At 45.6% G+C, this 27502-nt stretch overlaps 1 protein-coding gene across 2 annotated transcripts in view; it reads left to right on the top strand.

Annotated features, from left to right (window-relative positions):
* Window positions 1–27502, top strand: part of COL4A6 (collagen type IV alpha 6 chain) — a 298701-nt gene that overhangs the window by 194256 nt on the left and 76943 nt on the right. For both annotated transcript variants that reach the window (XM_084814107.1, XM_084814108.1), the window contains exons 12-17: window positions 5012–5104; window positions 13001–13054; window positions 20235–20294; window positions 23122–23166; window positions 25630–25683; window positions 26305–26374. In XM_084814107.1, coding sequence (XP_084670233.1) covers window positions 5012–5104; window positions 13001–13054; window positions 20235–20294; window positions 23122–23166; window positions 25630–25683; window positions 26305–26374 — 376 coding nt within the window. The remainder of the gene's footprint in view (window positions 1–5011; window positions 5105–13000; window positions 13055–20234; window positions 20295–23121; window positions 23167–25629; window positions 25684–26304; window positions 26375–27502) is intronic.

The raw sequence follows: 27502 nt of genomic DNA, 5'->3' as shown, positions 1-27502 counted from the left end.
ATTACTGCAGATGCTCACTGCGGCCAGGAAATCAGAAGACGTTTACTTCTTGGGAGGACAGCAATTACAAATCTTGATAAAATAGTTAAGAGCAGAGACATCACACTGACAACAAAGGTCCACATAGTTCAAGCAGTGGTATTCCCCGTAGTAACCTATGGCTGCGAGAGCTGGACCATAAGGAAGGCTGAGTGAAGGAAGATAGATGCTTTTGAACTGTGGTGCTGGAGGAAAATTCTGAGAGTGCCTTGGACTGCAAGAAGATCAAACCAGTCCATACTCCAGGAAATCAAGCCAGACTGCTCACTGGAGGGAATGATATGAAAGGCAAAACTGAAGTACTTTGGCCACATAATGAGAAGACAGGATACCCTGGAGAAGATGCTGATGCTAAGGAAAGTGGAAGGCAAAAGGAAGAGGGGCCGACCAAGGGCAAGATGGATGGATGATATTCTGGAGGTGATGGACTTGACCTTGGGGGAGCTGGGGGTGGCGAGAGCCAAAAGGAAGCTCTGGCGTGGGCTGGTCCATGAAGTCACAAAGAGTCGGAAGCGACTGACCGAATAAAAAACAACAATTTTATTGTTTTAAATTGTTCTTGTACATCGCCCAGAGTGGCCGGGTGACCAGCCAGATGGGCAATTAATAAATTAAATAAATAAATAAATAAGCTCACTGATTGATCTTGGGCCAGTCTTACACACATACGCATGCACGCACTCAACCTAACCTTTCATAGAATCATAGAATAGTAGGGTTGGAAGGGGCCTACAAGGCCATCGAGTCCAACCCCCTGCTCAATGCAGGAATCCAAGTCAGAGCATCCCTGACAAATGGCTGTCCAGCCTCGTCTTGAAGGCTTCCAGTGTGGGAGAGCCCACCACCTCCCCAGGTAATTGGTTCCATTGTCGTATTGCTCTTACAGTCAGGAAGGTTTTCCTGATGTTCAGCCGGAATCTGGCTTCTTGTAACTTGAGCCCATTATTCCGTGTCCTGCACTCTGGCATGATCAAGAAAAGATCCTGGCCTTCTTCTCTGTGACAACCTTTCAAGTACTTGAAGAGTGCTATCCTATCTCCCCTCAGTCTTCTCTTCTCAAGGCTAAACATGCCCAGTTCTTTCAGTCTCTCTTCATAGGGCTTTGTTTCCAGTCCCCTGATCATCTTTGTTGCCCTCCTCTGAACCCTCTCCAGTTTGTCTGCATCCTTCTTCAAGTGTGGTGCCCAGAACTGGACACAGTACTCCAGATGAGGCCCTACCAGTGCTGAGTAGAGGGGAACAAGTACTTCCCGGGATTTGGAAGCTATGCGTCTATTAATGCAGCCCAAAAGAGCATTGGCCTTTTTTGCAGCCACATCACATTGTTGGCTCATATTCAGCTTGTGATCGGCAACAATTCCAAGATCCTTCTCGCTTGTAGTGTGGTTGAGCCACATATCCCCCATCTTGTAACTGTGCATTTGGTTTCTTTTTCCTAGGTGCAGAACTTGGCACTGATCCCTATTAAATGTCATTCTGTTGTTTTCTGCCCAGTGCTCCAGTCTATCCAGATCACTTTGAATTTTGTTTCTGTCTTCCAAAGTATTAGCTATCCTGCCCAATATTGTGTCATCTGCAGATTTGATCAGCATTCCCTGCACCTCCTCCTCCAAGTCATTAATACAAATGTTGAAGAGCACTGGGCCCAGGACTGAGCCCTGCGGTACCCCACTCGTTACCTCTCCCCAGTTTGAGAAGGTCCCATTGATAAGCACTCTTTGAGTCCAGTTCTGTAGCCAACTGTGGATCCACCGGATCATTGTTTCATCTAGCCCACTTTGAGCTAGTTTGCCCATCAGGAGATCATGGGGCACTTTGTTGAAAGCTTTGCTGAAGTCGAGGTATATGATGTCTACAGCATTCCCACGGTCCACAAGGGAGGTGACTTGATCAAAAAATGAGATCAGATTCGTCTGGCAGGACTTGTTTTTGACAAATCCATGTTGGCTTCGAGTAATCACTGCATTGTTTTCAAGGTGCTTCCAGATGGATTCCTTTATCATCTGCTCCAGAATTTTCCCAGGGATTGATGTCAGACTGACTGGTCTGTAGTTCTCAGGTTCCTCCCTTTTACCCTTTTTGAAGATAGGGACAACATTAGCCCTCCTCCAGTCATCTGGCACTTCCCCCATCCTCCATGATTTCTCAAAGAGAATAGACAGCGGTTCTGAGAGTTTTCAGGTCATCCCTAAGCTTTTTGTGAAGCCACATTGGCTTCTTTTGTTGTCTTCCACCTTTTCTTCTTGTTGGAATTGTTTGTGATTGTGCCTTGAGAATTTCCTTTTTGAAAAGCTCCCACCCATCTTGGACTCCTTTTCTCGTTAGCGTCACTTGCCATGGGACCTTACTGATCATTGTTCTGAGTTTATTAAAATCAGCTTTCCTAAAATCCAGGGTACGCGTTTGACTACACTCAGCTTTTGCTTCCCTTAAAACCAAGAACTCAAGTACAACATGGTCGCTTTCCCCCAGAGTTCCTGTAACTGCTACTTTATCCACTAATCCACTTTATCCACTTTATCCTTTCTTGCAGGGTTGTTGTGAAGACAAAATGAGGGAGGGAGAGGATTGTGTACACTAGTGGCATTGAAACTGTTGTTGTTGTTGTTGTTCTATAAGGAGATATGAAACAATATAACATTCATACAGAAACCAAGCCTCTACATTATGTAACTTTCCTGCAAAGTGATCATTCTGAACAGGTAGCTAGTATGTTATTAAACATGTTAAAAAGCAAACAAGCAGTTTGCCAAAAATGGGTTCACTTCACCTCACGATCAGACTATAACAGGGAAAAACATTTATATCTGTCAGTATCCATATCTAGGCCTCAGCCTGAGCGCCGAATTTCATTTCAGAGAAGCTCTCAAGGGCCACATTCCAGTAGTGGCCAGGGCCAAAAACAACGGAGGCAGGGCCAAAATACTGAAAATACCAGCATATTTTAGCTGGAAGTTCTTAGCTGCCAGTAATTAAGCCTTGGGAGAGGCGTTTCAGTCTTTTAGAATGGGGGAAAATGTCACACGAAAGCCAGGAGACCACCAAACAAATGGTGGTCAGGGGAAAGAGGGGCGCCAGGCAAAGGCGGAGTTGTCATCTGGAGAACGCTGGGGAGGGTCAATTTGCAGCCCCAGGCAGGGCGAATTTGGCCTCCAGACCAGAGGTTCTGCACCCCTGCTGTATCCACTTTCCTTGAAGTAAGCCCCTTTGAACTCCACGGGGCTTACCTTTGTGAAGACATGCATCGGACTGCATTGTCAGAGACACGCTGCTTCGGATCCCGGAGGTAGCCTAGGGTGTTCCTAGCCAGCCGTTCACTTCCCCAGATTTCTGCAGCTGTCAAGAGAGTGCTAACAGGAAAGTGTTTATTATCGTGCAACTACCTCAGTAGCATGCCCAGTCTGTTTCTCATTAGCGCGCCAGCGTGGTGCGGCTCTCAGAGACGGCACTTCGGACTCTGCTTCTGTTCTGGCTTCCGCAGCTGCCCATGCTCGAACGCCTGACTGTTGGCCTTCCTGCCCCCTCTGTAATGTGGGTGGGGCTTGGATGTAGAGGATGACAGGTGTGACCAGCGGAGGGGGGCGAGCTGGAGCACTCCCTCTCCTCATGTGTTGATTATACCTGGTAAGAGAATGCCTGAATAGGGCGTTTGTGTAGTCAAAACAGAATTCTGCCAGTACTCTGTAGTATATTGGTCTATATACTTGGTCTGTGTTTGTAGTAAGCCCTATTCAGGCATTCAAAAAGGGGTTAAAGTCAACATGTGAGGAGAAGAAGCACTCCAGGCCTGCCCCTCTCCTCTGTCATGTTTGTCGCCCTCAACTCATGGAGGCCGGCAATTTGAGGAGGAGAGCCTGCTGTACCTCTCAGTGACTGGGGAAACCGAAAAATCCACATTTTGGCTCATGTGGCGAGCCCAAGAACAGAAGGAGGTGAGCATCCAAAGTAGATCACAAAGAAGAGAAACGGGTTCTCAGGACGAAAGATAGAATTTATTATAAGAAGCTTCTTATAAGAATTTATTATAAGAAGGGCTTTTTATAATAAATTTTATCTTTCATCCTGAGAACCTGTTTCTCTTCTTAGTGCTCATGTGGAGAGCCCAAAATGAACACACAAGGTGCAGCTTGTGTGTTCGTTTTGAGCTGTTATTGGGAACTTAGTCTGTTTCCTTTGGTCATGTGGAGAGCCTCCATGGATACAAGAGACTTCTCCTCTTCAGACTGCTCCCCCACCCCCCAACCCGATGTACAGAGAGAAAAACATGACAAAGGAGAAAGCTGGGGTTGGGGTGCTCCTTATGAGTTGATTTCAGCCCTTTTTCAATGTCTGAATGAGGCTCCTGTGTATGTTAAAAACACTTAAATGAAGATTCAATGGTGTTTGTATATTGGGTTTTGGTTGTGGTGGTATTTTGTTTGAGAAGACCCTTCTTGTGTTTTAGAACTGATGTTGCCGTGCCAACTTCTGGGTTTTCCAAGCTGAGCATTTAGTGTTTTATTATTTATTTGTTACATTTATATCCCACTTACCTCCAAGGAGCCCAAGATGGTATATATCGGGGGGGCGGGGCAGAAGGTAGGTCTCTCCGGAGTTTTTGACTTCAGTTCCCAGAAGCATCTGCCGTCATGGCCAATGGAATGCTGGAGTTGAAGTATAAAAAATCTGGATATTTACTTCTGCCCACCCATGGTGTCCATGAGGAGTACATGGTATACTCCTCCTCCTCTCCATTTTATCCTTACAACAGCCCTGTGAGGTAGGTCATGGCTGAGTGGGGACTTGAACCCAGGTCTCCTGAGTCTCAGTCCAACACTATACCACACTGGCTCTCCATCAGCTTGAAGATCCCTGAAATGTAATTTAACTGTGGAAGTCATAAATTGAATGGCCTTCTATGTATAGGGGCTTCTTGACATTAGGTCAGTCCAACCTTTCATGTATCTGACATACTCTGTTTTTCCTCCATTAGGGAGATGTTGGGCTTCCAGGCCCTGCTGGACCTCCACCTTCCACTGGGATACTGGAATTCTTGGGATTCTCCAAAGGACAGCAAGGAGCAAAGGTCTGTTCTATAATCTAGTTACCTCTCTGGGGCCCAGAGTGCCTTTTTTTTTACTGCAAGAAACCAGAGAATGTCAAGCTCGCAACAGATTAATTCACTGTGGCTCAGCCAGATATGTATATGCTTTCAGTTGTAGTGGAAGCCAAGCGGAAAGACTTCAGGCTGCCTAGAATGTTTGGTTCAAGGAATATTTTTTCTGTTGGATACTCTGTTTGTTTGATTGATTGATGTACTCGATGGTCTTATAGGCCCCTTCCAACGCTACTGTTCTATGATTTTTACCCTGCTTCTCAGCCAAAAAGGCCCCCAGAGCAGCTTACATTCTAAAAAAGACACAACACACAAGGAAAAAGGAATGGAGAGAGAAGAGGGGAAAATTACCTTTCAGCAGGGCTGGTGGAATGACCCCCCACCCCCTTGGCTCTGTCATGTCCATCAGTACAGCCTGCTGGAATAGCTGGTAGCAGCGACAGTTGAGGGAAGAGGAGCCTTCATGGGGGTGGCCTTCAGCAGGGCTGGTGGGATGGCCTTGCTCTCCCTCCCCCCCCCCAGCAATTTTTCTCATTTCCCAAATTGTTCAGATATCAATGAGAGTTAAGCTATAGACCTGGCTGATGGGCCACAGAAAAGCAATATGTGTATGTATACATAGGTAGGTTGGTAGACAGATGAAAAACAAAAGGTAGGTAGGTAGATAGAATAACAACAACTTATTCTCCAAGAACTGATCTTTATGTACCTAAAACAGCACCATCCATACACAAAGAGGGAGGTATCAGCAGTCTTGGGACAAAAGTACCAAAAACCCTTAGAAAAAAATCTAAGGTGGGGGAGCCCTTAAAACAGCCCAGTCAGGACTGAGCATACTCAGTGGCCACAGAAAGCTGAGTGTCTGTTGTGTGTGGGCAAATGGAACACCAAGTCAATGGAATGGAATGGAATGGAATGGAATGGAATGGAATGGAATGGAATAACCTAGGCATGGCTGGCTGGCTGAAACCCTCTACAGGAGCATTCCACGCTTCAACTTTTCCTTACAGCTCCCACTTGTTTCTATTCATAATTAGGATGTAAAGTGGCTCAGCGAATGTGCAGAGTGCCTTTTCCAGGAATCAGAAAATTAGACTGAGGGCGTAATTCCCAGATTGACTTGATTCCCAGCACTTTTTCTTTTCAGAAATCAAGCTCTGTGGTTGGTTTCAGGATTTAAACGGAAGTGTCAAAAACGGGACACGCCAAGAGACTTGTGCATCTGCATTTCACACTTCGGTTGCTGTAATATCCAAAGGAAGGAATGCTGTGTCTCCTCTGTGGAGAGTTGCACAGTCAGTAACCAGACATGTAGGGCAGCCATAATGGCAACAGAACTGTATCAGAATCAGGTGGCCACCCAATCACTATGAAACAGTGGGTGGGTACGCTGAACCTTTCCCCTGCCTATATGTTCCCCTGCAATGGCTTCTCTGAGGCCATTCATCCTCCCAAGGCAGCAACCCCTGCCAGCAGTAAAACAACTGGGGAGAAGTGATTTTGCAGAGGGGAAAGCAGTGGCAGGGATGATCCAGCACTTCTAGGCATGACCTTGGGAGGATGCTGCTGCTGGGCCTGCTGCTGCTGCTGCTGCCACCAACACCAGGCCTTCCCCGCGGACTTCTGCCTGGCAGACCGCCAGTCCTTGCAGGACCAGGCCCCCTTGCAGGACCAGGCTGGCGGAGTGTTAGGGGCAGGCCATGCCAGGTAAGGGGAACAAGGGAGAGATGTGTAGTATCTGTCCCCTGCTCCGGGCCTGTCCAGAGCCAAAGGATGGCTGGGGGAGGCGTGACTCCATCTTCTGGCCTTTGTTTGCTGCTCTGCAATGCCAGGTCTGTTACCCAGAAAACCTCCCTCATCCATGACATGATCCTGGATGAGGGTGCAGATCTGGCATGTATTACGGAGACCTGGCTGGCCGAGGCTGCTGCTCCAACCCTTGCAGCCATGTGTCCAGCTGGATTTTCATATGCACAGCAGCCGAGGGCTGGGGATCGGGGAGGGGGAGTGGCTGTTATCTACCGAGAGTCCTTGGTCTTCACCAGACCCCCTCTCTGGGAGACCAAGGTTGCTGAGTGCATGTACTGGAGGTTGGGCCCGAAGGGCAGTCTGGGGATTCTGCTCGTGTACCGTCCACCCCGCTGCACAACTGGCTCCCTGGCCGAGGTGCTTGAGGTGGTCTCTGATGTGCGTGTGCAGTACCCTAACTTATTGGTGTTGGGGGACTTCAACATACATTCAGAGGCCATCCTCACAGGAGCACCTCGGGACTTCATGGAGACCATGGCTTCCTGGGAGCTGCACCATATTCTAACTGGGTCCACCCATGTAGCTGGTCATGCACTAGGCCTTGTGTTTGTTTCTGGAGAAGTGGGGAGTGATCTGGAAGTCGGGGGTATATCCACCACCCCCTTGTCATGGTCAGATCACTATGTAGTGACGTTAGACTTCTCGGTTCCACAACCTCTCCGCAGGGGTGGAGGACCCATTAAAATGGTCTGCCCTAGGCGTCTTATGGATCTGAATGGATTCCTGAACACGCTTGGGGATTCTCTGGGGCACGCCAATGGCCACTCGATCGAGACCCTGGTGGGTGGCTGGAATGCCGCAGTCACTTGGGCATTAAATCAGGTGGCTCCGAAACGCCCTCTCCCCCTGAACAGGGCTCGGACTGCACCATGGTTCAATCCACGGTTACGAGCTCTGAAACAGGAGGTGAGACGGCTAGAGCGCCGGTGGCAGAAGTCTCGCTCCAAAGACGATCAGACACGGGCTAGAGCTGTATCTTCAGCCTATCATATGGCGGTGAAGGCAGCAAAAAAGGAATATTATGCTGCCTCTATCGCGTCTGCAGAGTGCTGTCCCAGGAGGCTGTTCCAAGTGATCCGGAGCCTGGTCGGTCCTGTGGCTCTGGAACCACTGGAGCATTCTAAGGCCTCCTGTGAGGCCTTGGCAAGGCACTTTGCAGATAAAATTGATCAGATTAGGGGTGTTACTCCACATAGTGTGGATACAGTTAGTGAGCAAGAGGCGGCCTGTGGCAAACCGGTTTTGTGGGATCAGTTCCAGTTTCTTCCTTCTGATGAAGTGGACAAGGTGCTTTCATCTGTGCAGCCGACCACCTGCTTACTTGATCCTTGCCCATCTTGGCTCATTATGGGCTGCAGAGAGAGACTGGGTGAGGGGATCAGGGCGTTGGTGAACGCCTCCCTTGAGGAGGGAGTGATGCCATCAGCCCTCAAGGAGGCAGTGATAAGACCGCTCTTAAAGAAGCCCTCCTTGGATCCTCAAGTTCTGAACAAATCTTCACCAAGGTTGGCTGTAGAATCCCTGTCCAAATGTCTGGAGATGGTGAGTGGCTGGATAAGGAGGAATAAGCTGAAGCTGAACCCTGACAAGACCGAGGTACTTTTGGTGGGAGACAAGAGGAGGCTGGGGGATGTTGACCTGATGTTGAATGGGGTACGGCTACGCTTGAAAGACCAGGTCTGTAGCCTGGGGGTCATTTTGGACTCCCAGCTGTCCATGGAGGCTCAGGTGTCAGCTGTGAGCTGGACAGTACTGTATCAACTCCATCTGATATGGTGGCTGCGCCCCTTCCTTCCCGACCATCTGCTCCCATTAGTAGTACATGCCCTGATCTCCTCTTGTTTAGACTACTGTAATGCGCTCTACGTGTCAACACCAGACAGGCCGCTTAACAAGATCAGCCTCGGATGGCCTTCTCTCTGTCCCATCAGCCTGACAGCTAGACTGGTGGGGATGAGGGAGAGAGCCTTTTCTGTGGTGGCCCCCACTCTGTGGAACTCCCTCCCTAGGGAACTCCGTCATGCCCCCTCTTTAATGAGCTTCCGCCATGCATTAAAAACGTGGTTGTTCAGGCAGGCATTTGGGGTGGGTTAGGGTATTTTAGAAAACGTTTTTATTGTAGGAATTTATTGTTTTAAATTGTTTTATTATATGCTGTACATCACCCAGAGTGGCTGGATGACCAGCCAGATGGGTGATTAATAAAGTTAATAAATAAATAAATAAATAATCCTAGGCCCAGAAGCCTAACCCTTGGTTGTTTGTACTAGAAGTGCAAAAAACAGACATTCCATTCACTGAGCAGACTTGTAGCTCAGTGATAGAGCACAAGGTTAAATCCTTGGGCAACTCCAGTTAAAAGAATCAGGGACCAGGTGATATGAAAAAAGGCCTCTGCCTGAGATGCTATAGAGCGACTGCCAGGCTGAGAAGACAATACTGGGCTAAATGGACTGATATTACGTCCTGGTATAAAGGAGCTTCCTGTGCACCCTATGAGTTTTTCTACACAAGGCATTTATTGGATGCTGGTCATTCCCTACTCATGGTTGTTTACAGATCCTTTACATGATGATGTCACCCTCCAGTTTTGCTTCTGTTTTTAAAGAGTACCTTTGGCGAGTTATTTTAGAGCACGGAAAATACAGCATTTATTTGTAAAAATGAAAGAAAACAGTTTTTCCACCTGTGCAATTGCACTATTCTGCTATACCACAGTGCCACCCAGAGGTTAAGTAGCAGAAAAGCAGGGGGAAATGCTATTTGTGCTATGCTCAGATCTCACTTTGGTGATGAAACTGGAAGTAGATAAGAGCCTCGTGTAGAAAAGCTGTATAACACTTGGGGTGGGATCCCAAGACCACTGGTGGGGCCAGAAGGGCCTCAGTTCAATCCTTGGGCATCTCAGGTAGAGGAACTGGGAAAGGCTTCCATCCAAAACCATTGAGAGCTGGTAGCAGTCAACATAGACAGGGCTGGGCTAGAGCAAGGCAGGGGAACTTTATAACAACCCTTGCTCTATGATCTTCCAGATGTTGATGAACTACTTCTCCCATCATACCTTACCATTGGCTAGGTTGGCTGAGGCTGATGGGAAGAGGAGACCAACAACCTCTAGAGGGTCACAGGTTCCTCATCTTTGGGCTAGAGGGACCAATGATCTGGTTTCCTTTTCTAGTTCTCTGTAACGTTCACCGTGATAGGAGGGTGTTGTTGCACTCATGTCCTGCTTGTGGTTTCCTGGTCGACAGCTGGTTGGCCACTGTGTGAACAGAATATTGGACTAGATGGACCCTTGGTTTGATCCAGCAGGACTCTTCTGATGTTCTTATGAATGCGACGATAAGTCCCAGAGGGGTAGCCATGCTTGACTGTTGCAACCAAAAAAAGCAAAGAGTCTTATCTCATCTTAAGGGACAAATCACTCTGTTATGGCATAAGCTTTCATGGACTGCGAGAGCTTATTCCAGAAAGACTTTGCTAAGTCTTTAAGGTGCTGCTAGACTCATTGGGCAGGATCCAATAGGGTGCTTACCCCACTGATTCTTTTCCGCCCTGCCAATTCCTTTCCACTGGCGGTGGGTCCCACCGACTGCATTGTGAAGCGGGACCCACCACTTACATAAGGCAGATCTAGCGCTTCCTAAGGGAAGCCCCGGAATGAGCAGAAACACTTGTTTCTGGAAGGAGGCAGTTCAGTGGATCTCCCTTGTGCGAGCTCTGCTGACCTGCCTCCTTCCAGAAACGAGCATTTCTGCTCATTTCAGGTTGCCCTGGATGTGCTGAAGCATCATTGCGCGAGAGGCAGGGGCTGCATGTGTAACACAATCGGCGGGGCAGAAGTGCCCCATTGGATTCTGCCCTTGGTTGTTTCTCATTTTAACTGCCATTCAGCAATGAAATAAATTGCCCACCGGGGTTGTGGGGGGTCGTGGTGTGTCCTTTCTGGTAGGTCAAGAGTGCACAACCTTTTTGGCCCTGAGGGCTGCAAGTAGTGCTTATTTGGTGGTCAGATCTCACTTTCCTCGCCCCTGTTAGCAGCGATCTGTATCAGGACCACTGGGGAAGGGAGTGGAGAATTTTCTCTCCACCTCCTGCTCCAGCAGCCCTCATACACATCACTTTTTCCTGCTGCTATCTGTGAGGATATAGCAGTGTATATGAGGATTGCGGAAGGAGGGAATTTGGAGGTGGGGGGATTTCAGTGCACCCTTGGGGGGTGTTGAAATTACAGCCTGGGTCTGGGGCAGAGTTTGTGATCCCTGCTGCATGTTCAAAGAAGGTGCAAGCATTTTGGGGGGTCTTAGATGAGATGATCCATGGACCTCCTTCTGGCTCCGATTCTTTATTGACATTGGCCACTGATACCAGAACAAGTTGATTAACTGGGAAATCCATGGTTCAGCTTCTATCTCAGCCACTGGTAAGATCAGCAGCTTTTGACACAGCCTCTGTGTTAACTGGCAGGAATGTACTCAACCATTAGGAGCATCCTATTGGCCTTCAGTTCCCGCGGGAAAGAGCAAAGACAACAGTGTGTCCATACCCCTACAGTGATTAAAAAACTATTTCAGCTGGCTTTGAAAGTGATTAGTCTTCATTTCAAGAAGCACAGAAGGAAGAAGCAGCAGCAGCAGCAGCACAGAAGGAAGAGAGACAATTGAGATCAGTTTAATCACAATTAAGAGAGACAATTGAGATCAGCAGATCAATTGGTGTTGGGTAGTTATTCCTCTTTGTAAACCATTAACTCATTTGAGGACTGATTTGCAGAAACCTTGATCAATGATTTCCATGCTGTTTCCCCCCCCCCCAAGGTGACCTATGCATCGTGGCCCCATCTCTCTTTATTTTTGTTTGTCTCTGAGAATTGGAGCTTTCCCAGGTCAAGAGGCAGTCAAAGGGCTGTCCAAGATTTTAATCATTACTTTGGAAATGTTAGCCTACTAAGCGTTTCCAAATTGAATCTCTGAATCATGAAACTATGTTAACCCAGGTGGAAGATGTAATTCTTTAATGAAACAGTAACCATGTTTTTATGACATCTGTTTTGTCCAGTGATCATATTTCCAAGCTGGGTTCATGGGTATGTATTAAAATGTAGGCTGAAATGAATTTCAGTATTACTACAAATTATTATCAAATATTAAATTGGACCATCTTGGCTCATTCACTTAGTCACAGGACGTTTTGGGAATAATACTAGGCCATAATTTAGCAAGCCTAGGCAAGATCACAAGGAGTCCAGAAACTTTTGCTTCCATTTTTGATTAACCATGGCTTGCTGTGTCGTTCAAACCCAAGGAATGGTGGTTAATCTTAACTGGTTTATTGAAACAAGCCTGCTTCAACCCATAATTTAAAAACCTGGCTCATTTTAACAAACCATATTTAAGATTAACTGCAGTTTAGGGTTTGGATATAAATTGTGGTTTTTCTCAAACAGAAGTGGAACCTGCAGCTTTTAGTGAATTGGTTCAATTAGTTGATTAAAAGCATTTTGATTGAGTGAAGAGGTATCCCCTTTCATCCAGTCATTAGATTTTACAATTGTTGACCTTATTTTTAACATGAGTACTTATAAAAAAAAATACAGGCGATAAGTGCTGTTTTAGAAGAGGCATCCCATCCTGTGTGGGAGAGGATAGGGAATGCCTCTTCCAAGGTGTTGACCTGAGCCACCATTTTGTATCTTGTGCCAGTTGGTGGATCTTGAGTTTCCAGTAAAAAGAAACAAAGGAGATCCAGCAAGCCTGAAGTCTTCTCTTCACTGAATGAAGATTTCTTTAATTGGGTGGCAGCCATAATTGATGCATTAGTGATTGAGATCTATATGTACCTCATCCACATATTGCTGTTAGGACATTGGTCATTTGATTCTCAAGCACAGGTAAACCTGGGAATGAGCCAATGTCTGTAAAAATGGAAGATTTGAATGTATAAAGTCTAGATCTCAAAGAGGATGCTCAGAGAAGCTGTACTGTAATGTGCACTTTAGTTCCCTTTCCCTTGGACTCACTGATCTTTTACATTGACCCTCTTGTTTTGTTTTCCCAGGGCATTCCAGGCCCCGAAGGATTTCCTGGTCCCCAAGGGTTTCCTGGTCCTCCAGTAAGTTGCTTAATCCATGGCATAAAGGTTCATTATGTTTCCACTCTTCTGGTCCTTTTGAATGGAGATTTCTCAAACAAGTGAAGCTTGAGAGCCCCTTCCCTGTATTACTTTTTGGAAGTGTGAGTGCGGCGACATAACTCAGAGAGGAGGCCAAAAAAGGGGGAAAGAGGTCTGTACTTCAGGCATTTTTGCTGCAGACTACCTGTGCATGTCACAGTCCTTTACATTTGCATCTGTCTTCTGATATGGGAATGATGTGGAAAGAGGCTTAAATGAAAAACAGTGCAATTTTGACCTACATCTTAAGGGCCAAAGAACTTGCACCAATGGCTGTGTTCAGAAGCTTATGCTTCCACTTTTAGTTAACCATGGTTTGTCATGTCGTCTGGACTGATAAACTATGGTTAATGTTAAAATGAGCCAAGTTCAAACTCTGATTCCTGAAACTGGCTTGTTCCAGGAAGTTACCATAGTTAATGTTAACCAGAGTTTCCTATTCAGATGATGCTAACTAAAAGCAGAAGCAAAACCTTCTGAATTCCTCATCTTGGAAGTAGCAATTAAGCCATAGTTTCCTTTTTCAAATGTAACAGAAAACTAGTTTAACAAACCTTAGAAGTTTGTTCTGGGGCCAGCCTGGAGGGAGGCTAGGGGATTAATGCTTGCTATACCATAATTTAGTGTGATGTCCAAATGCCGTCATTCAGTCATCTGTTGTTCGCTCTCTCGCTCTCTCTCTCTCTCTCCCCCTCTCTCTCTGAGTGTATGTGGGGTTTTTTAACACAGCTGTGCAAACTTCAATGGTAGACACAGGTGGGAAATGGAGGGGCTTCTTGATCCTTTCCCCTCCAGCAAAATGTGTCCCTCTCAGCTGTTTCTCCATACCTGGATCTTTCTTCTCTTCCCCTGTAGTGGGCAAACAGCTGGGGTGGCAAAGGCTTTTGGCAGAAAAAACAACAGAGTAGGGATGGGAGAGCCAGGGATGCTTGAGCTTGCTGAAATACTCTGAACTTTACTTCAAAGCTCGTTTTGGCTCAGGCCTGTTCTCATTTGCAGCCTGTGTTTTGGTTTTTCAAATGGGAAAATTGTGCATTTTTTCAAAGTTGTGCATTTTCCAAAAGTTGTGCATTTTTTAAAGTGCGCATTTTTAAAAGTGTACTTTTTTTAATAAAGTGCACATTTTGTGAACGCAAACACAAGTTCAAGAATTTGCGAATATTTTCAGAGAATATATGTTCATGTTCGGGATTGTGAACAGGCCATTTTTTAGTGATTTGCAAACTGAAACAAAATTCTCATACATCCCGACTACAGAGTGGAAAGGGTTAAGTCTCTCCCTCCCTCTCTCATACACACACATGTACACAGGTCTTCCACTGCAAATTTCGACTTCCACAGCTGCGTTAAAAAAAAAAAAACATTCTTAAGAGGGAGGAAATTCATGTAGCCGAGAATTATATGTTGTGGGTCTCAAAATCAAGACTTTTGGTCAGTCATCTCTGAGCTGGGAAGTTATGGGAAAGGTGTGAACCAGCAAAACACTAGCTCCTTGCGGTACTCTGAGTTCCACCTTAGAGCTTGTTCGAACTCGTGTCTGTATCTTTTCACAGGAAAATTCATGCAGAGTTTTCCAAATATATGCATCAATTGTGTGCATTTTTAAATGTACACATTTTCTCCCATTGATTAAAGTGCGTTTGTGTGCATTTTTCAAATATCCACATTTTTAGCACATTTCTTCTGTTCATTTATGGACTCTGTCAGCAGATTGCATTCAGGTCCATGTTTGGTTCCAGGAGATACGAACGGGGTAAATTCTGAAAAAACATTGAACTGAAACCAATTTCTCATACTCCCATAGAGGAAGGGAACTAAATTGATCTGTGGTATGGAATATCTTCTGCCAACAGGAAGTCTTAAACATTATATAACTTATATTTTAGCTTATAACTGAATATATCAGAAGAACCCGGTTGGATTAAACCAGGGTAGCCAACTTGGTGCCCTCCAGATGTTTTGGATGACAACAATAAGCATCACCAGTGGTTAGGTACTGGGTTGACTGTTCCTGGATTAGACCAAAGGGCCATCTTGTGGAGCATCCTGCTTCCTACAGTAACCAACCAGATGCCTCCTGGAAGGTATCAAGCAGGGTGTGAAGGCAATTGCCCTTTCCCATTGTTGCTTCCAGCAATGGGTACTGAGGGCCTAGCAGGTCTATGGTACAATGGTGCTAGAATCGGGTTACAATTTGAGGGCCACTTCAATCCAGACTGTTTCCCCAGAGGGTCATGTATTATTTCAGTGTAGGGAAACAACATGGATGCCAAGGGTTCATTTGGAATTTTGATAGCGTATTCTGAACACTCTCTCAAAATGGCTGCCAGGAGTGGCTTGCCCATTCTTAAAATGGCTGCCATGAGGGAGATATCGCCAGTGACCTTTCCCAGAAGGTAAACTGGTGTGACTAAAGTAACTTGCCCAAGAACCTAATACAAGGCAGACGTAGGGGCTGAGTTCCAAAACACAACACCATTCTTTTGAACCCCAATAAAGATGGGACTGGAGGGCAGCACTTCATTTTGCAGCATGCCAGTTTCCCAGTTAAAAGAAAAGGTAGCATTTTTTTTAAAAAGAAGTATTTGTAAGAAATGAAATAAAAATCAGGAGAGGCAGGGAGCCTGTCAGGCACTAAGAAAGGTGTCTGTGGGCACATTGGTGTCCACAGGCACAATGTTGGAGACCCCAGGTGTAGACTATAACGTGCAATGCAGACTATCCTTTGCCATACCTACATGCGGCACGTAGCGGATGCCTCCCACCACTTTCCTCCCACCCAATTTCTCTCACACACACACACACACACACACAACCAGCATTTCATAGGGATTGAGTGAAAATGCCTTCCAAAGGTTGAATCGATCTTCAGGGGGATGGGGAAAACTTGTAAGACCTTTTGAGTGGGTCTTACTTTGAAATCCAAGCTGGCAGAGGGGCTTTTCTCCCCCCCTTTCTTTTACTTAAAAAAAAAGGGGGTTGCCATTGCTTCAAGGAGCGATGTGGTAGCCCACAGCAGCCTGGGAGTATCCCAGCAGACAGAACACCCCTGAGAATGACGCTTTGTGATCATCATCAACATGTACAGTGTGATCCAGAGCAGGACTTAGTGTCTGAACATTTTTATCCACAGGGTTACCAGGGGTATCTTGTTTAAAGACAAATAAAAATGCTTACATAGCCACAAGGCAGAAGCATTATTTGGTTTCCTTACTGTTGGAGAGTTATGATAGCATCTTTTCATTCTTTTTTTCCTTCCCCCACACTTTTAAAACATACTTTTCCCATATTTAAGTCAATTGTTTTGACGGACACTGACCTTTCAAACAGCCTGCTCAATAAATGGAGAGATTTTGTTCCAGGTTCTTACCCTTGGCACAAGTCCAGTATGTCAGCTGGGTCTCCCTCACACACACAGCGCGCCCCTCACACACACTACCTCACTTCTTGGGTGGTGGCAATGGATTTCTCCCAGGCCTTCAACTTTTGTGAACGTCGTTCCTTTCTTTATAATCCAAGGAATAAATATTTTAGGAAACTTTACAACTGTGAGGTAAATTATTTACAAAATGCCTCAGAGTTGCATGCTGTCTCGCGTTTTGTTTTAGTGCTGAAGAAAAGGTGTGTCGCCAGAATTTTTGTATGGGTGATACTGATATTTTAAACATGCTCTGTGTTTGAGGAAGGAGAAATGTTCCTTTGGCACAGTTCCCTTTTTTGAGCCAAAGAGGTATGGGGCCTGACGGAAAAAAAACATGCTGATTTCCACATGTCCTGCTTTCTTGTATGGGTCAGGGAATGTTCCAAGTACACACACGGGTCCAGGAGCCATTTTCGCCCTCCAGCACCCCACCTTCCCACATGTGCTGACCTCTCCCCAGCAGCACCTCTCTCTCTCTCTCTCTCTCCTCTCTCTCTCTCTAAATTACCTTTTCAAAAAAGGCATCTGAAGCAGCTACAGAGCTCCAATGTGGTCAACATTAACTTGTTTTGTTTGTTTTGGCACTCTGTAGAGCACTCAAAGGGCTAAAAACAACATCATTTTGTTTATATTTATTTACAATTTGGGGGGCTGGCAGTGGCCTCTGTGTGGGCTGCATGTTGTCCGTCCACCCACCCACCCACCCCGGCTCTACAGGCACTATTTTTCTAGTTAAGCCTCAGAGTATCCTCAAAAAGGGTATCGTACAGCTGGAGAAGGTGCAGAAAGGGTCAGTCAAAATGATCAAGGGGCCGGAGTCGCTCCCCTATGAGGAAAAGTTACAACCTTTGGGACTGTTCAGGTTAGAAAAAAGTTGAGTACATGGAGACATGATAGAGGTATACAAAATTATGGTGTGGAGAAAGTGAATATGGAGAAGTTTTTCTTCCTCTCTCCTAATACTGGAACCTGGAGTGATAATGAAGCTGAACAGTGGGAGATTCAGGACTGACATAAAGGAAATATTTCTTCACACAGCACATAGTTAAACTATGGAATTACTTACCACAGGATGCATGATGGCCACCATCTTGAATGGCTTTAGTAATGGATTAGATACATTCATGAAGAATAAGGCTATGAATGGCTACTAGTCATGATGGCTATATATTATCTCCAGTATCAGAAGTAGGATGCCTCTCAATACCAGTTCCTGGAGAACATGAGTGGAGGGTGCTATTGCATTCATGTCTCACTTATGGGTTTCCCACAGGCATCTGGTTGGGCACTGTGGGAACAAAATTCTGGACTCCATAGGCCTTTTATCTGATCCAGCATTACTCTTCTTCTTTTCTTATACTCTCTTCCCACGCTGCACCCATTTTCTCTTGCAGCTTTCTCTCACTAAAATGCCCTTCCACCCAGTATCAGACTCCTTTGCTCTGTTATTTCCTGGTTGTCCTTCCTTCCCTTGCACTTTACTTTCCTGCGTAGAGTGTCTGGTCTTTACTGTTCGAATGTAAGCCTTTGGGCAGGACCTGTCTTCTTTTCAGTTTTTGTACAGAGCCTGGAAATTTTGTCTTAATTCTTAACCCAGGGAAGAATTCCAAACCCAGTTGCTGGGCTGGATGGAGACTCCAGTCAGGTTAACAGGAGAGAGGCCATTGCTGTCACAGGGCTTCCATTATGAGAGGCCCTGTATTAATCTGGAGGCCTGATCTATTCAGGGCTAGTTTCATCTTGGTAATCCAAAGAATCTACTCTGACTGGGCTCTGAATAGATCAGGCCTCCAAATTAATACAGGCCAGAGATCTCTGGAGCAAGGTTCAAGCACTCTTAAACTTGAACAAATGTGCAAAATTGTGGCACTGAGTTTGTACACATTTGGTGGCTTTGTGAAGAAATCAGACCTTTCTGGCTCGAAGTAGGTGAACATTCAAGAGGAAAAAAAAGTAGTTTATAGGATGCATGTTACAATCCTTTTGAATAATATTAGGAGACATACTAGCCAGAATAATATCACGTTGTTAGTATCCTGGGTCAGACAGAATGATTTTGGTCCAATGAACCTTGGTTTATCGTAGGGTGGCCATTCAGGCAACACTAATAAAGAGGACAAAAGAGGACACAGGTTTGCACAACATTTACATATGCTAATTTATATTTATAAATGCAAATATAGAAACATTACTGTAACTTAAATAGAAATATAAGGCATCTGACCATAGTGAGAAAGATTGTGACCAGGTGACTGTTGTACTTGCTCAGTCAACTGTTGGTCAGGTGCTGACGTTGATGGGCAATTTCAGAGTCCGGTTTGCTCCCTCCCTTTTTATGGTTCTCTGTCTTTAAACAGGCTTTGGACTGGACAGTCCTTCAAATAGATGTCAACTTCAGACAGAGATTCTCATGTTCAGATAGAGGTCTTCATCTTCATGGAGGATAAGGCTACTAATGGCTACTAGTCAAGATGGGCTGCATTAAAAGAAGTATAGCTTCCAAATCCTGGGAAGTCCTAGTTCCCCTCTACTCAGCACTGGTTAGGCCTCATCTGGAGTACTGTGTCCAGTTCTGAGCACCACACTTTAAGAAGGATGCAGACAAACTGGGGAGGGTTCAGAGGAGGGCAAGAAAGATGATCAAGGGACTGGAAACAAAGCCCTATGAGGAGAGACTGAAAGAACTGGGCATGTTTAGCCTTGAGAAGAGAAGACTGAGGGGAGATATGATAGAGCTCTTCAAGTACTTGAAAGGTTGTCACAGAGAGGAAGGCCAGGATCTCTTCTTGATCATCCCAGAATGCAGGACACGGAAGAATGGGCTCAAGTGACAGGAACCAGATTCCGGCTGAACATCAGGAAAAACTTCCTGACTGTTAGAGCAATACGACAATGGAACCAATTCCGTAGGGAGGTGGTGGGCTCTCCCACACTGGAGGCATTCAAGATGAGGCTGGACAGCCGCCTGTCAGGGCTGCTCTGACTTGGATTCCTGCACTGAGCAGGGGGTTGGACTCGGTGGTCGTGTAGGCCCCTTCCAACCCTACTATTCTATGATTCTGTGGTCCTATGGCTACATGCCATACAAGTAGAAGATGGTACTGGAGCCAGAGTCAGTCTTCCTATGTACACCAGTTGCTGGGGAACATGGGCAGGAGGGTGCTGTTGCACTCATTTCCTACTTGTATGCTTCCCACAGGCAGCTAGTTGGCTAGACCTTTGGTCTGATCCAGCATGGCTTTTCTTATGTTCTTAGAGGGCTGTCCTCTGACAGCCCTTCAAATAAAGGACTGTCCTCTTTAAAACAGGACACACATGGCTACCCTGTTTATTAGACTGAAGACCAAAGTAGTGCCCATGCGCTCCCTCCTCCCTTCTCTTGTGCACCGTAACGGAAAACTTCCATGGTTTGTTAAACCCGAGTTTCCTGTTACATCTGAAATGGGAAACTGTGGTTTGAATTTCTGACTGCAAATCAGCATATCAAACCACAGATATGAAACCAGAGCCTTCTCCTCTGTTCCTCTGCATGCAAATACATGCCCCAGTCCAAACCTCACTTCCCATCCATTGTTTCCACTGAGCCATATGTGTGAGAGATCATTTGCTTCCTGTATCTTGGGCTTGCGTTGTATTTTGGTTCTGACACTGAGGGTGTGGGTTCATCCATGTTGTCTTTTGTCCTTTTTTCCCATTCAGGGCATTTGGGGTTTTGGGGAGAAAGGAGAAAAGGGTGTGCCAGGCTTGCCAGGACCCAGGGTAAGTAGCTTCACATAAAACCCATCCATTGCTGTTTTGGAAGGGGGTAAGCTGGTGTCACTGGGCTCCATATTTTGGGGGTCTTGGATAGTCATGTCTGGCACAGGGAAATCTGGCCCTCTTGGGGCTCAGCGGATTTCCCCGGAGCCCCTGGCTTGGCTTGGCGAGCTTCAGACTCCCCGCCAGAACTTGTGGGCTCTCCAGTCATTGTGTGCAGTGGTCTACCTGCCCCATGCTGAGGTGGTGGGAGGGAGAAGGGAGACTTTTGCTCACAATGACTGTCAGAATGGCCAGCTGCATGTCATTGCTGCTGCCGCTGCTGCTATCACCCGCCAGCCGCTCTGCACAACTCTCTTGAGCAAGAGCGTTGTGCACAGCACCTGGCAATGGCAATGCTGGTGGTGAAATTCTGGGGGGCTGAGCCGCCAAAAGCTCAGCAGGCTTGACCGCCCAGACCGATTCCTCTGACAATCCTAGTCTTGGAGAGGCTCTTCGCGGTGCCTCCGCACTCAGTACCCACCACAACTTGGGTCCCCCCTCGTGGTAGTGCTGCAGCTGCTAGCCTCATCCTCGCACTCACTGACGAGTTTACCTGATGGTGGTGCTGTCATGGGCCGGGAGCCAAGCAGCAACTCAGGCCCTGGCCCATTCAAGTGTCACCATTGGGTATTCCTGCAAGTGCAAAGGGTTCAGGCTCCCCCTTGGTCACCATGGGTGGCACGGACGAATCTGTCCTTTTTGCTTTCTCTCACTTCCCCATTTTTTCCAATCTTAAGTTCAGTTTGTCTCAACTTTGAGAACCGAGTCCCATTTGTCGGGTACCTGCCAAAGGGCTCTCTCCTGTGTTGCTCCCAAACTATGGAATGTGCTCCCTCAAGAGCTACAAACACTCTCTTAGCCTTCAGAAAGGTTATAGACATCCATCTTTTAATGTCTTCAGTTGTTTAAAAATGTTTTTACTGTTTTTAATGTTCTTGTTTTTATTGTTGCAAGGTTTTATTATTTTTAATTGTTGTACGCTGCCTTGGTGGCTTTTTAGCAGAGAGGGCAGTATATAAAGATTAATAATAATAAATGAATAAGTTAAAACATTTCTCCAGTCTTAAGTTCAGTTCATCCTGAATTTTTTCTTGAAATGTTTGTTGGAAAATTCATAAGCATTTTTTGCACATGTTTTCTCCTAATAAAAACACCTTGGCATGCATTTTTGCCTAACAGACACTTCTTTGGAAAACTGTTTTCCCAATATAATGCATTTGTTAATGTTATTTCCCCTAATATATGCATTTTTAAAAAATTGGAGAACTCCATTGCAAAATGCGGAGAAATGCAAATTTCAAAGAATGACTGAGTTTCACTTTGCATAGAGGTTTGATAGTATGAGGTTAGGTAAGTTCGCATTGAAATGTGAACTGGACAAACATCTCCCCCATCCCTACCCTGTGTGGTACTGGGAACACTGCCTCTGTAATGGTCCAGGAGCAAAACAGCTGCCGCTATCAGCAGTGTAAATAAATAAATAAATAAATATAAAATAAAATAAAATACACAAAGAAAATTATTATAAGCCAAACAGACTATTTGCGTAAGCATAAAATGTCAAGTTGGCTGACCTACAACACCAGCAGTAACTCCTTGAGGATGTTTTCCTTTGTGTATTTTTTTTTAAGCCAAAACAATACAAACGTCCCCCCTTGGTTCCTTAAATATAGTCATTGGCTTGGATCCTAAGATAAGTTAACTTCAGGAAATTCACAGAAAGGAAGGTTTGGGTCCCCTCCTCCTCCCTCCACAGCCGCTTGTGACTCCCCAGAAGCCTCTCTGGAGGGCTGGGGGGCCGTCCTGAACCATGTGGGATGAGATGCAGGGGGTTCTTGGGGGGAGGATGAAGGGATGGGAAACTTGTCTTCTGTGAACTTCCTTAAGTTAATATACCTTAGGACCCAAGCCCAATTTTAAGCAATTCCCCCACACCCCATCCCACATGATTCAAGAGGGCCCCCAACCCCCAGAAAGGAAGAGGAGGCAGGAAATGTTTGCTCCATGAATGGCCTTAAGCTGATTTATCCTAGGATAAAAATTGTTTCTCCTTCTTAGTCTGTGTGTCCCTTAGGGTACAATCCTATAGGATCTGCCCTGGGTACTCATAAGCCTCCAAACTCGAATGCTTACAAGTATCCAGTGCAGAGTAGAAGGCACATTTTGCCTCCCACTCTGCCTTTTAGCTAGACGGTTGTTTTTGCCCATCTAGCAGAGGTTTTGGGGAGGGGGAGGGAAAGAAGCTAGGAACGGCTGGGGATAGCTCATATCCACGCATAACTGGTCTCCTCCTCTCCCTGCCCACCGGCATGCCTCCTTTTACTCTTCTACAAGCATTTGTGGCCTCATAGTAGCAGCCAGTGCAGTTTACTCTGTGCCAGATGCAAGGGGGCAGGGAGCCCAGTTTCCTGACTCTGAGGCCAGAGCCCTGTCTTTGACCTTGGATCCAGGAAAAGCGAACATTCCTATGTCCCCCAGACACTGCCTAGGGGCCATAGGATTGCTCTCTCCATCAGTTAATCTGAACATCATCATACCATGATTATCCACAATTCAGTGAATGGTTTTGCAGAAGTTGAACAGCTTTTGGGGGGTTTGGTTTGGTTAGGGTTTTGCCATCAACCGCCTTGATCCCACCATCAGATTACAAAGACATCTTTTCCCAAAAACATATTAGAACTTCAGGTGCTGACACAGTATATAGAACAATAGATCTGCTGACCTCACTGGATACCTTCAGAGTCCTCTAGAAATCTTCAGGAATGTATTTTGTTTTCTTTCATTTTAGGGAGACATGGGATTGAAAGGATTTGTTGGAAACCTAGGCAAAAAGGTACGTTGTGCCTTTAATCCCACTGCCACTGCTTAATCCTGGGGTGGGGAACCTCTCTCAGCCCGAGCGCTAAATTCAGTTTCAGAGAAGCTCTCAGGGGCCGCATTACAGTGGAGGGTGGATCTGGAGGCAAAGGGGGGCAAAATTATGCACTATTCCATAAAATTATAGCAAAACAAAAAAAGAGAAAAGGGGGGAAATTGTAGCTACCAAGATTTGAATATATCAGTTTCAATGCACACATATGAAATGTATATTTTAAAAAATCAGTTTTTAAAAACGTTTTAACTGTTTTAACCTAGTAATTTATTCTTTTAACTTCATTGTTCACCACTCCAAAATCTTCTGATGTGGATCGGTATATAAATATTGTGAATGAATGAATGAATGAATGAATGAATGTGTATATTCATATTCTCATGTATTTTCGTGTGTGTGTATATATATCTATATATCTATATATGAAAATACTGCTTTGTAAGGATTAGACATAAACTTCAATGGCAGCAGACCAAATATTCATATGTGTTCATTCTCAAGTGGCGTATAAACCACCCATTCAAATGCTGAAAGTGTTGTTAAGTCCTCAATCCATTGCATTATAGGAGGTGAACGTCGATCCTTCCAGTGTTGTAATCTCAGTCTTTTAGGGCGCAATCCTATGCATGTTTAGACGTTGCTGGCTGGGGCATGCTGGGAATTGTAGGACTTTTTTCTGTCCGAACATGCATAGGATTGAGCCCTTAGCTGTCAAAAGGGAGCAAAGAATCCATTTGTGCTGACTGTGCATTAACTTCCAGGAAGCAGGTAGATAATTTAAGAGGACATGTACATCATTAATAATAAAGGGTGTTGCGATACAAGGATTATTCATATAATAACCTCCTCCCCTAAAGAAGCAACTATTGGGCATTGCCAAAACGTATGGTTGAATGAAGCATTGGTTGTACTACGCCTCCAGCAATGACATACTAAACTGAAGGCAAAAGGGGTGGGGCCAAAAATGCCAGCATATTTTCAATGAAAGCTCTTCCTGCCAGGAACTTAGACTTAGAATAGGGGGGAAATGGCACAAAAGCCAGGAAACCACCAAACAATTGGTAATTGTTAGGGCCAGAGAAAGGGGCGTGGTCCTCTGGAGAACACCAGAGGGCCTGATAGGGACCCCAGCAGGGCTGGATTGGGATGCCAGGCCTGAGGTTCCTCAACATCACTACCAAAAAGGTCTTTTTTTGTGGTGGTCTCTAAACATTGGAACTAGCTATCCAGTTCTGTGCAGCATATCCAGGCCTTGCCCCCTTTTAACTTTCTTTTAACTTAAGAAACTTCCTTTTCTGACAGGCTTTTAAAGATCTGCTGTTGGGGATGCTCTAGCTCTTGATTTCCTGCACCAAGTAGGGCAACAATTTGGCACCCTCCAGATATGTTGGACCACAAGTCCCATCATCCCCAAACTGCATGGCTAACAGCTGGGGGCTGCCACATAGAATCATAGAGTGGAAGGGGGGCATCAAGTCCATTCCCTAATCCCAGCCTGCTTCAGCTTTGTGTATGCACGTGCATGCATGCACACAGCAGGCGTATGCGGGGGTACGTACACACATGCATTGACCCAGGGGTCCCTGCCAACAACAGATGTGGCCCTCGGGCCGAAAAAGCTTGTGCACCCCTGATCTAAATGAACCGTATACAATTCGTTTTAGCATGTCATCCAAATGAAGCCAGGATTTGTAAGCCATGAACAAAGCCTTTTTTGTGCTCCTAGCTTGTAAGGGGTGTAAAAAGCCAGGCTCCTGGGTTCAATGTCACACGAATCAAACCATTTCTGGTTTGTTTAGTTGCTTATGCTACCAGGAGGAACCAAGGATGAACAGGTTGTACCAGGAGGAGCCAACAAGCTGAAGGCATCAGCACAGAGCTTCTTTGTAGTAAGCAAGGATCCTGGTGCATCCTGGCTTACGGATCTATGAGAACATGGCTAGCAGTTTGGTGACTAGGCTGGATCTGTGTATAGAAGTTAATCCATTGGGTGCCCTTGGGCATTTCACTTTGAGAACCTTTGGGCATTTGAGACCTTAGGCATTTGAGAACCTCGGGCATTTCACTTTGAGAACCTTTGGGCATTTGAGACCCTGGGCATTTGAGAACCTTGGGCATTTCACTTTGAGAACCTTTGGGCATTTGAGACCTTGGGCATTTGAGGACCTTGGGCATTTCACTTTGAGAACCTTTGGGCATTTGAGACCTTGGGCATTTGCGAACCTCGGGCATTTCACTTTGAGAACCTTTGGGCATTTGAGACCCTGGGCATTTGAGGACCTTGGGCATTTCACTTTAAGAACCTCTTGCAGTGTAATGTGCAGATGTGCAAGCTAAAGATTATAAACTGCTCATCAAGTTAAGGGAGAAGTAGCTACCAGTCATCATAATTATTATTAATAATAATAATTCATTGTCAAACAGGGTCTACAAGGTGATGGAGGATATCCTGGGCGGGTTGGATCACCAGGAGGAAAGGTAATTTCTTGCATGAAAACCTGAACCACTAGTGCTGATATTTCAGATATATAGAACAAAGGAAAATATCCCCAAAGTGGCTATCCTCTATATTAAAAATGAACACAATCTCTGACTGCCAATCTTTATGTAACCAAAACGGTAGCATCCACACCCAAGAGGGAACCCCAAGGTTTGCAAAAGTATAAAAATTACTTTTTTAAAACTCAAGGAGGGGCACCCCAAAAACAGCCCAATTGGAAAAGGGCATGGCCTGAACAGGAGCACTCTATGCTGCAAAATTTTGTTGCAGGTCACTTTCATATATGTCTGTATTGATTCATAATCAGGCACAGAAAAGGAGCCTTGAACACAGAAATTGCAGTTGCAGCAAGAAGCAGACATTGTTGCAAGGATTTATGTTCATATAATATTGTCAAATTTCTCGCAATTGGTGACTGTAACCTTGCTATGTTTATGGATATTTCTGTATCTGCAAGCTGCCTTGAGAGTTTTCGTTTGTTTGTTTACTGAAGGGCGGGGTAGAAATTTGCATAGGATTGCACCTTAAATTGCTCTCTGGATTAAGCAGGAGTGGTTCATGTGGACCGTAGAGCCATATACTTGTGTTTAATTTTCCAGGGCGAGTTTGGTGATATTGGTCCCCCAGGTCCTACAATTATAGTTGATGCGGAAGGTGTCGTGATCTCAGGTACATCCTTTTACTTTCTTCCCCCAGTACAATGTGCATGTATGTATATGTGCATGTGCATAGGCGCATGCACATGATAATGTAGAATGCAGTTTTCATCAAGGGACTCGGCTAAGGCTAGATTGCACTTGGCCGCTCACATTGTACAATGATTCGGTGATATCGAAACCTTGGTGGGCCACGCTCTATGGTATTCATAAATATCTGAACACTGGACAGTTCATGCCTCGTTAACTTCAACTCGTGTCTTCAGAATTGTTACTGCTAATCAGGGGCCAAGAGGTCAGCTGCTCAGGGGAAAATGGGAAAAGCCTCTAGTGGATGGGTTTGGGAAAACAACTCGCTGAGATCTGGGAGCTGCCAGAAACCACCTGTTTTGTTTTGAAATCCCACTATGACAGGTGAGTCGAACCTCTTTCAGCCCAAGGGCTGAACTGAATGTCAGAAAAAGGCTTGGAGGCCACATTCCAGTGGTGGGAGGGACCAAAGGCAAAAGCCAGGAACCATCAAATGACTGGTGGTCAGGGGGAAAGGGATGAAACCAGGAGAAAGGGGCGTGGCCATCTGGGGAACACCAGAGGGCCAGATTCTGCCCCCAGACAGGCCGTATTAGGCCCATAGGCCCGAGGTTCAGCACCCCATGGAGTTTCTGAGGCCAAACAAGGCAGATGAGGGAGATCTGGAATCGGATATTGTGACAAACCCCTCCTCTCTTCACCCAGCCTGTGGTCCCTCAAGACAGCGGGGCGGGGAGTCACCTTTGCTTTAGCCTAGGCAGGTTGTTCCCACCCACCTGAGGCTTCTGCCTTTTACCACCTTTATTATACTCCTTTTGTCCTAGAGTCTAATAGTGTGTGAGAGTTGTGCCCTTTTTTAACTTCTGTAAATACATGATGAGGACTCAAGTACAGACTCAATGTAAAAGGATCAAAATAAGTTATCTAGATTACCATAAAGGCTGAACCTTAAAAGATTTCTTGAATAGGATGTTCTTTTTCTTAGTTACTTTATATGTTAACCTCTTAACCTAAGCTAAGCTAAGGCCTAAAACCACTAACCACTGCTCCCTATCCCCAGGAGATGTTTAAACTCAGAAAGCAAATCCCTCCCTCTCTCTTTGAAACTGCG

This window comes from Heloderma suspectum, chromosome 9, assembly GCF_057233095.1.
Source record: "Heloderma suspectum isolate Gila_16-S chromosome 9, 16-S_ref, whole genome shotgun sequence".
NCBI classification, from domain to species: domain Eukaryota; kingdom Metazoa; phylum Chordata; class Lepidosauria; order Squamata; family Helodermatidae; genus Heloderma; species Heloderma suspectum.
This window is presented reverse-complemented; position numbering and strand designations above follow the sequence as displayed.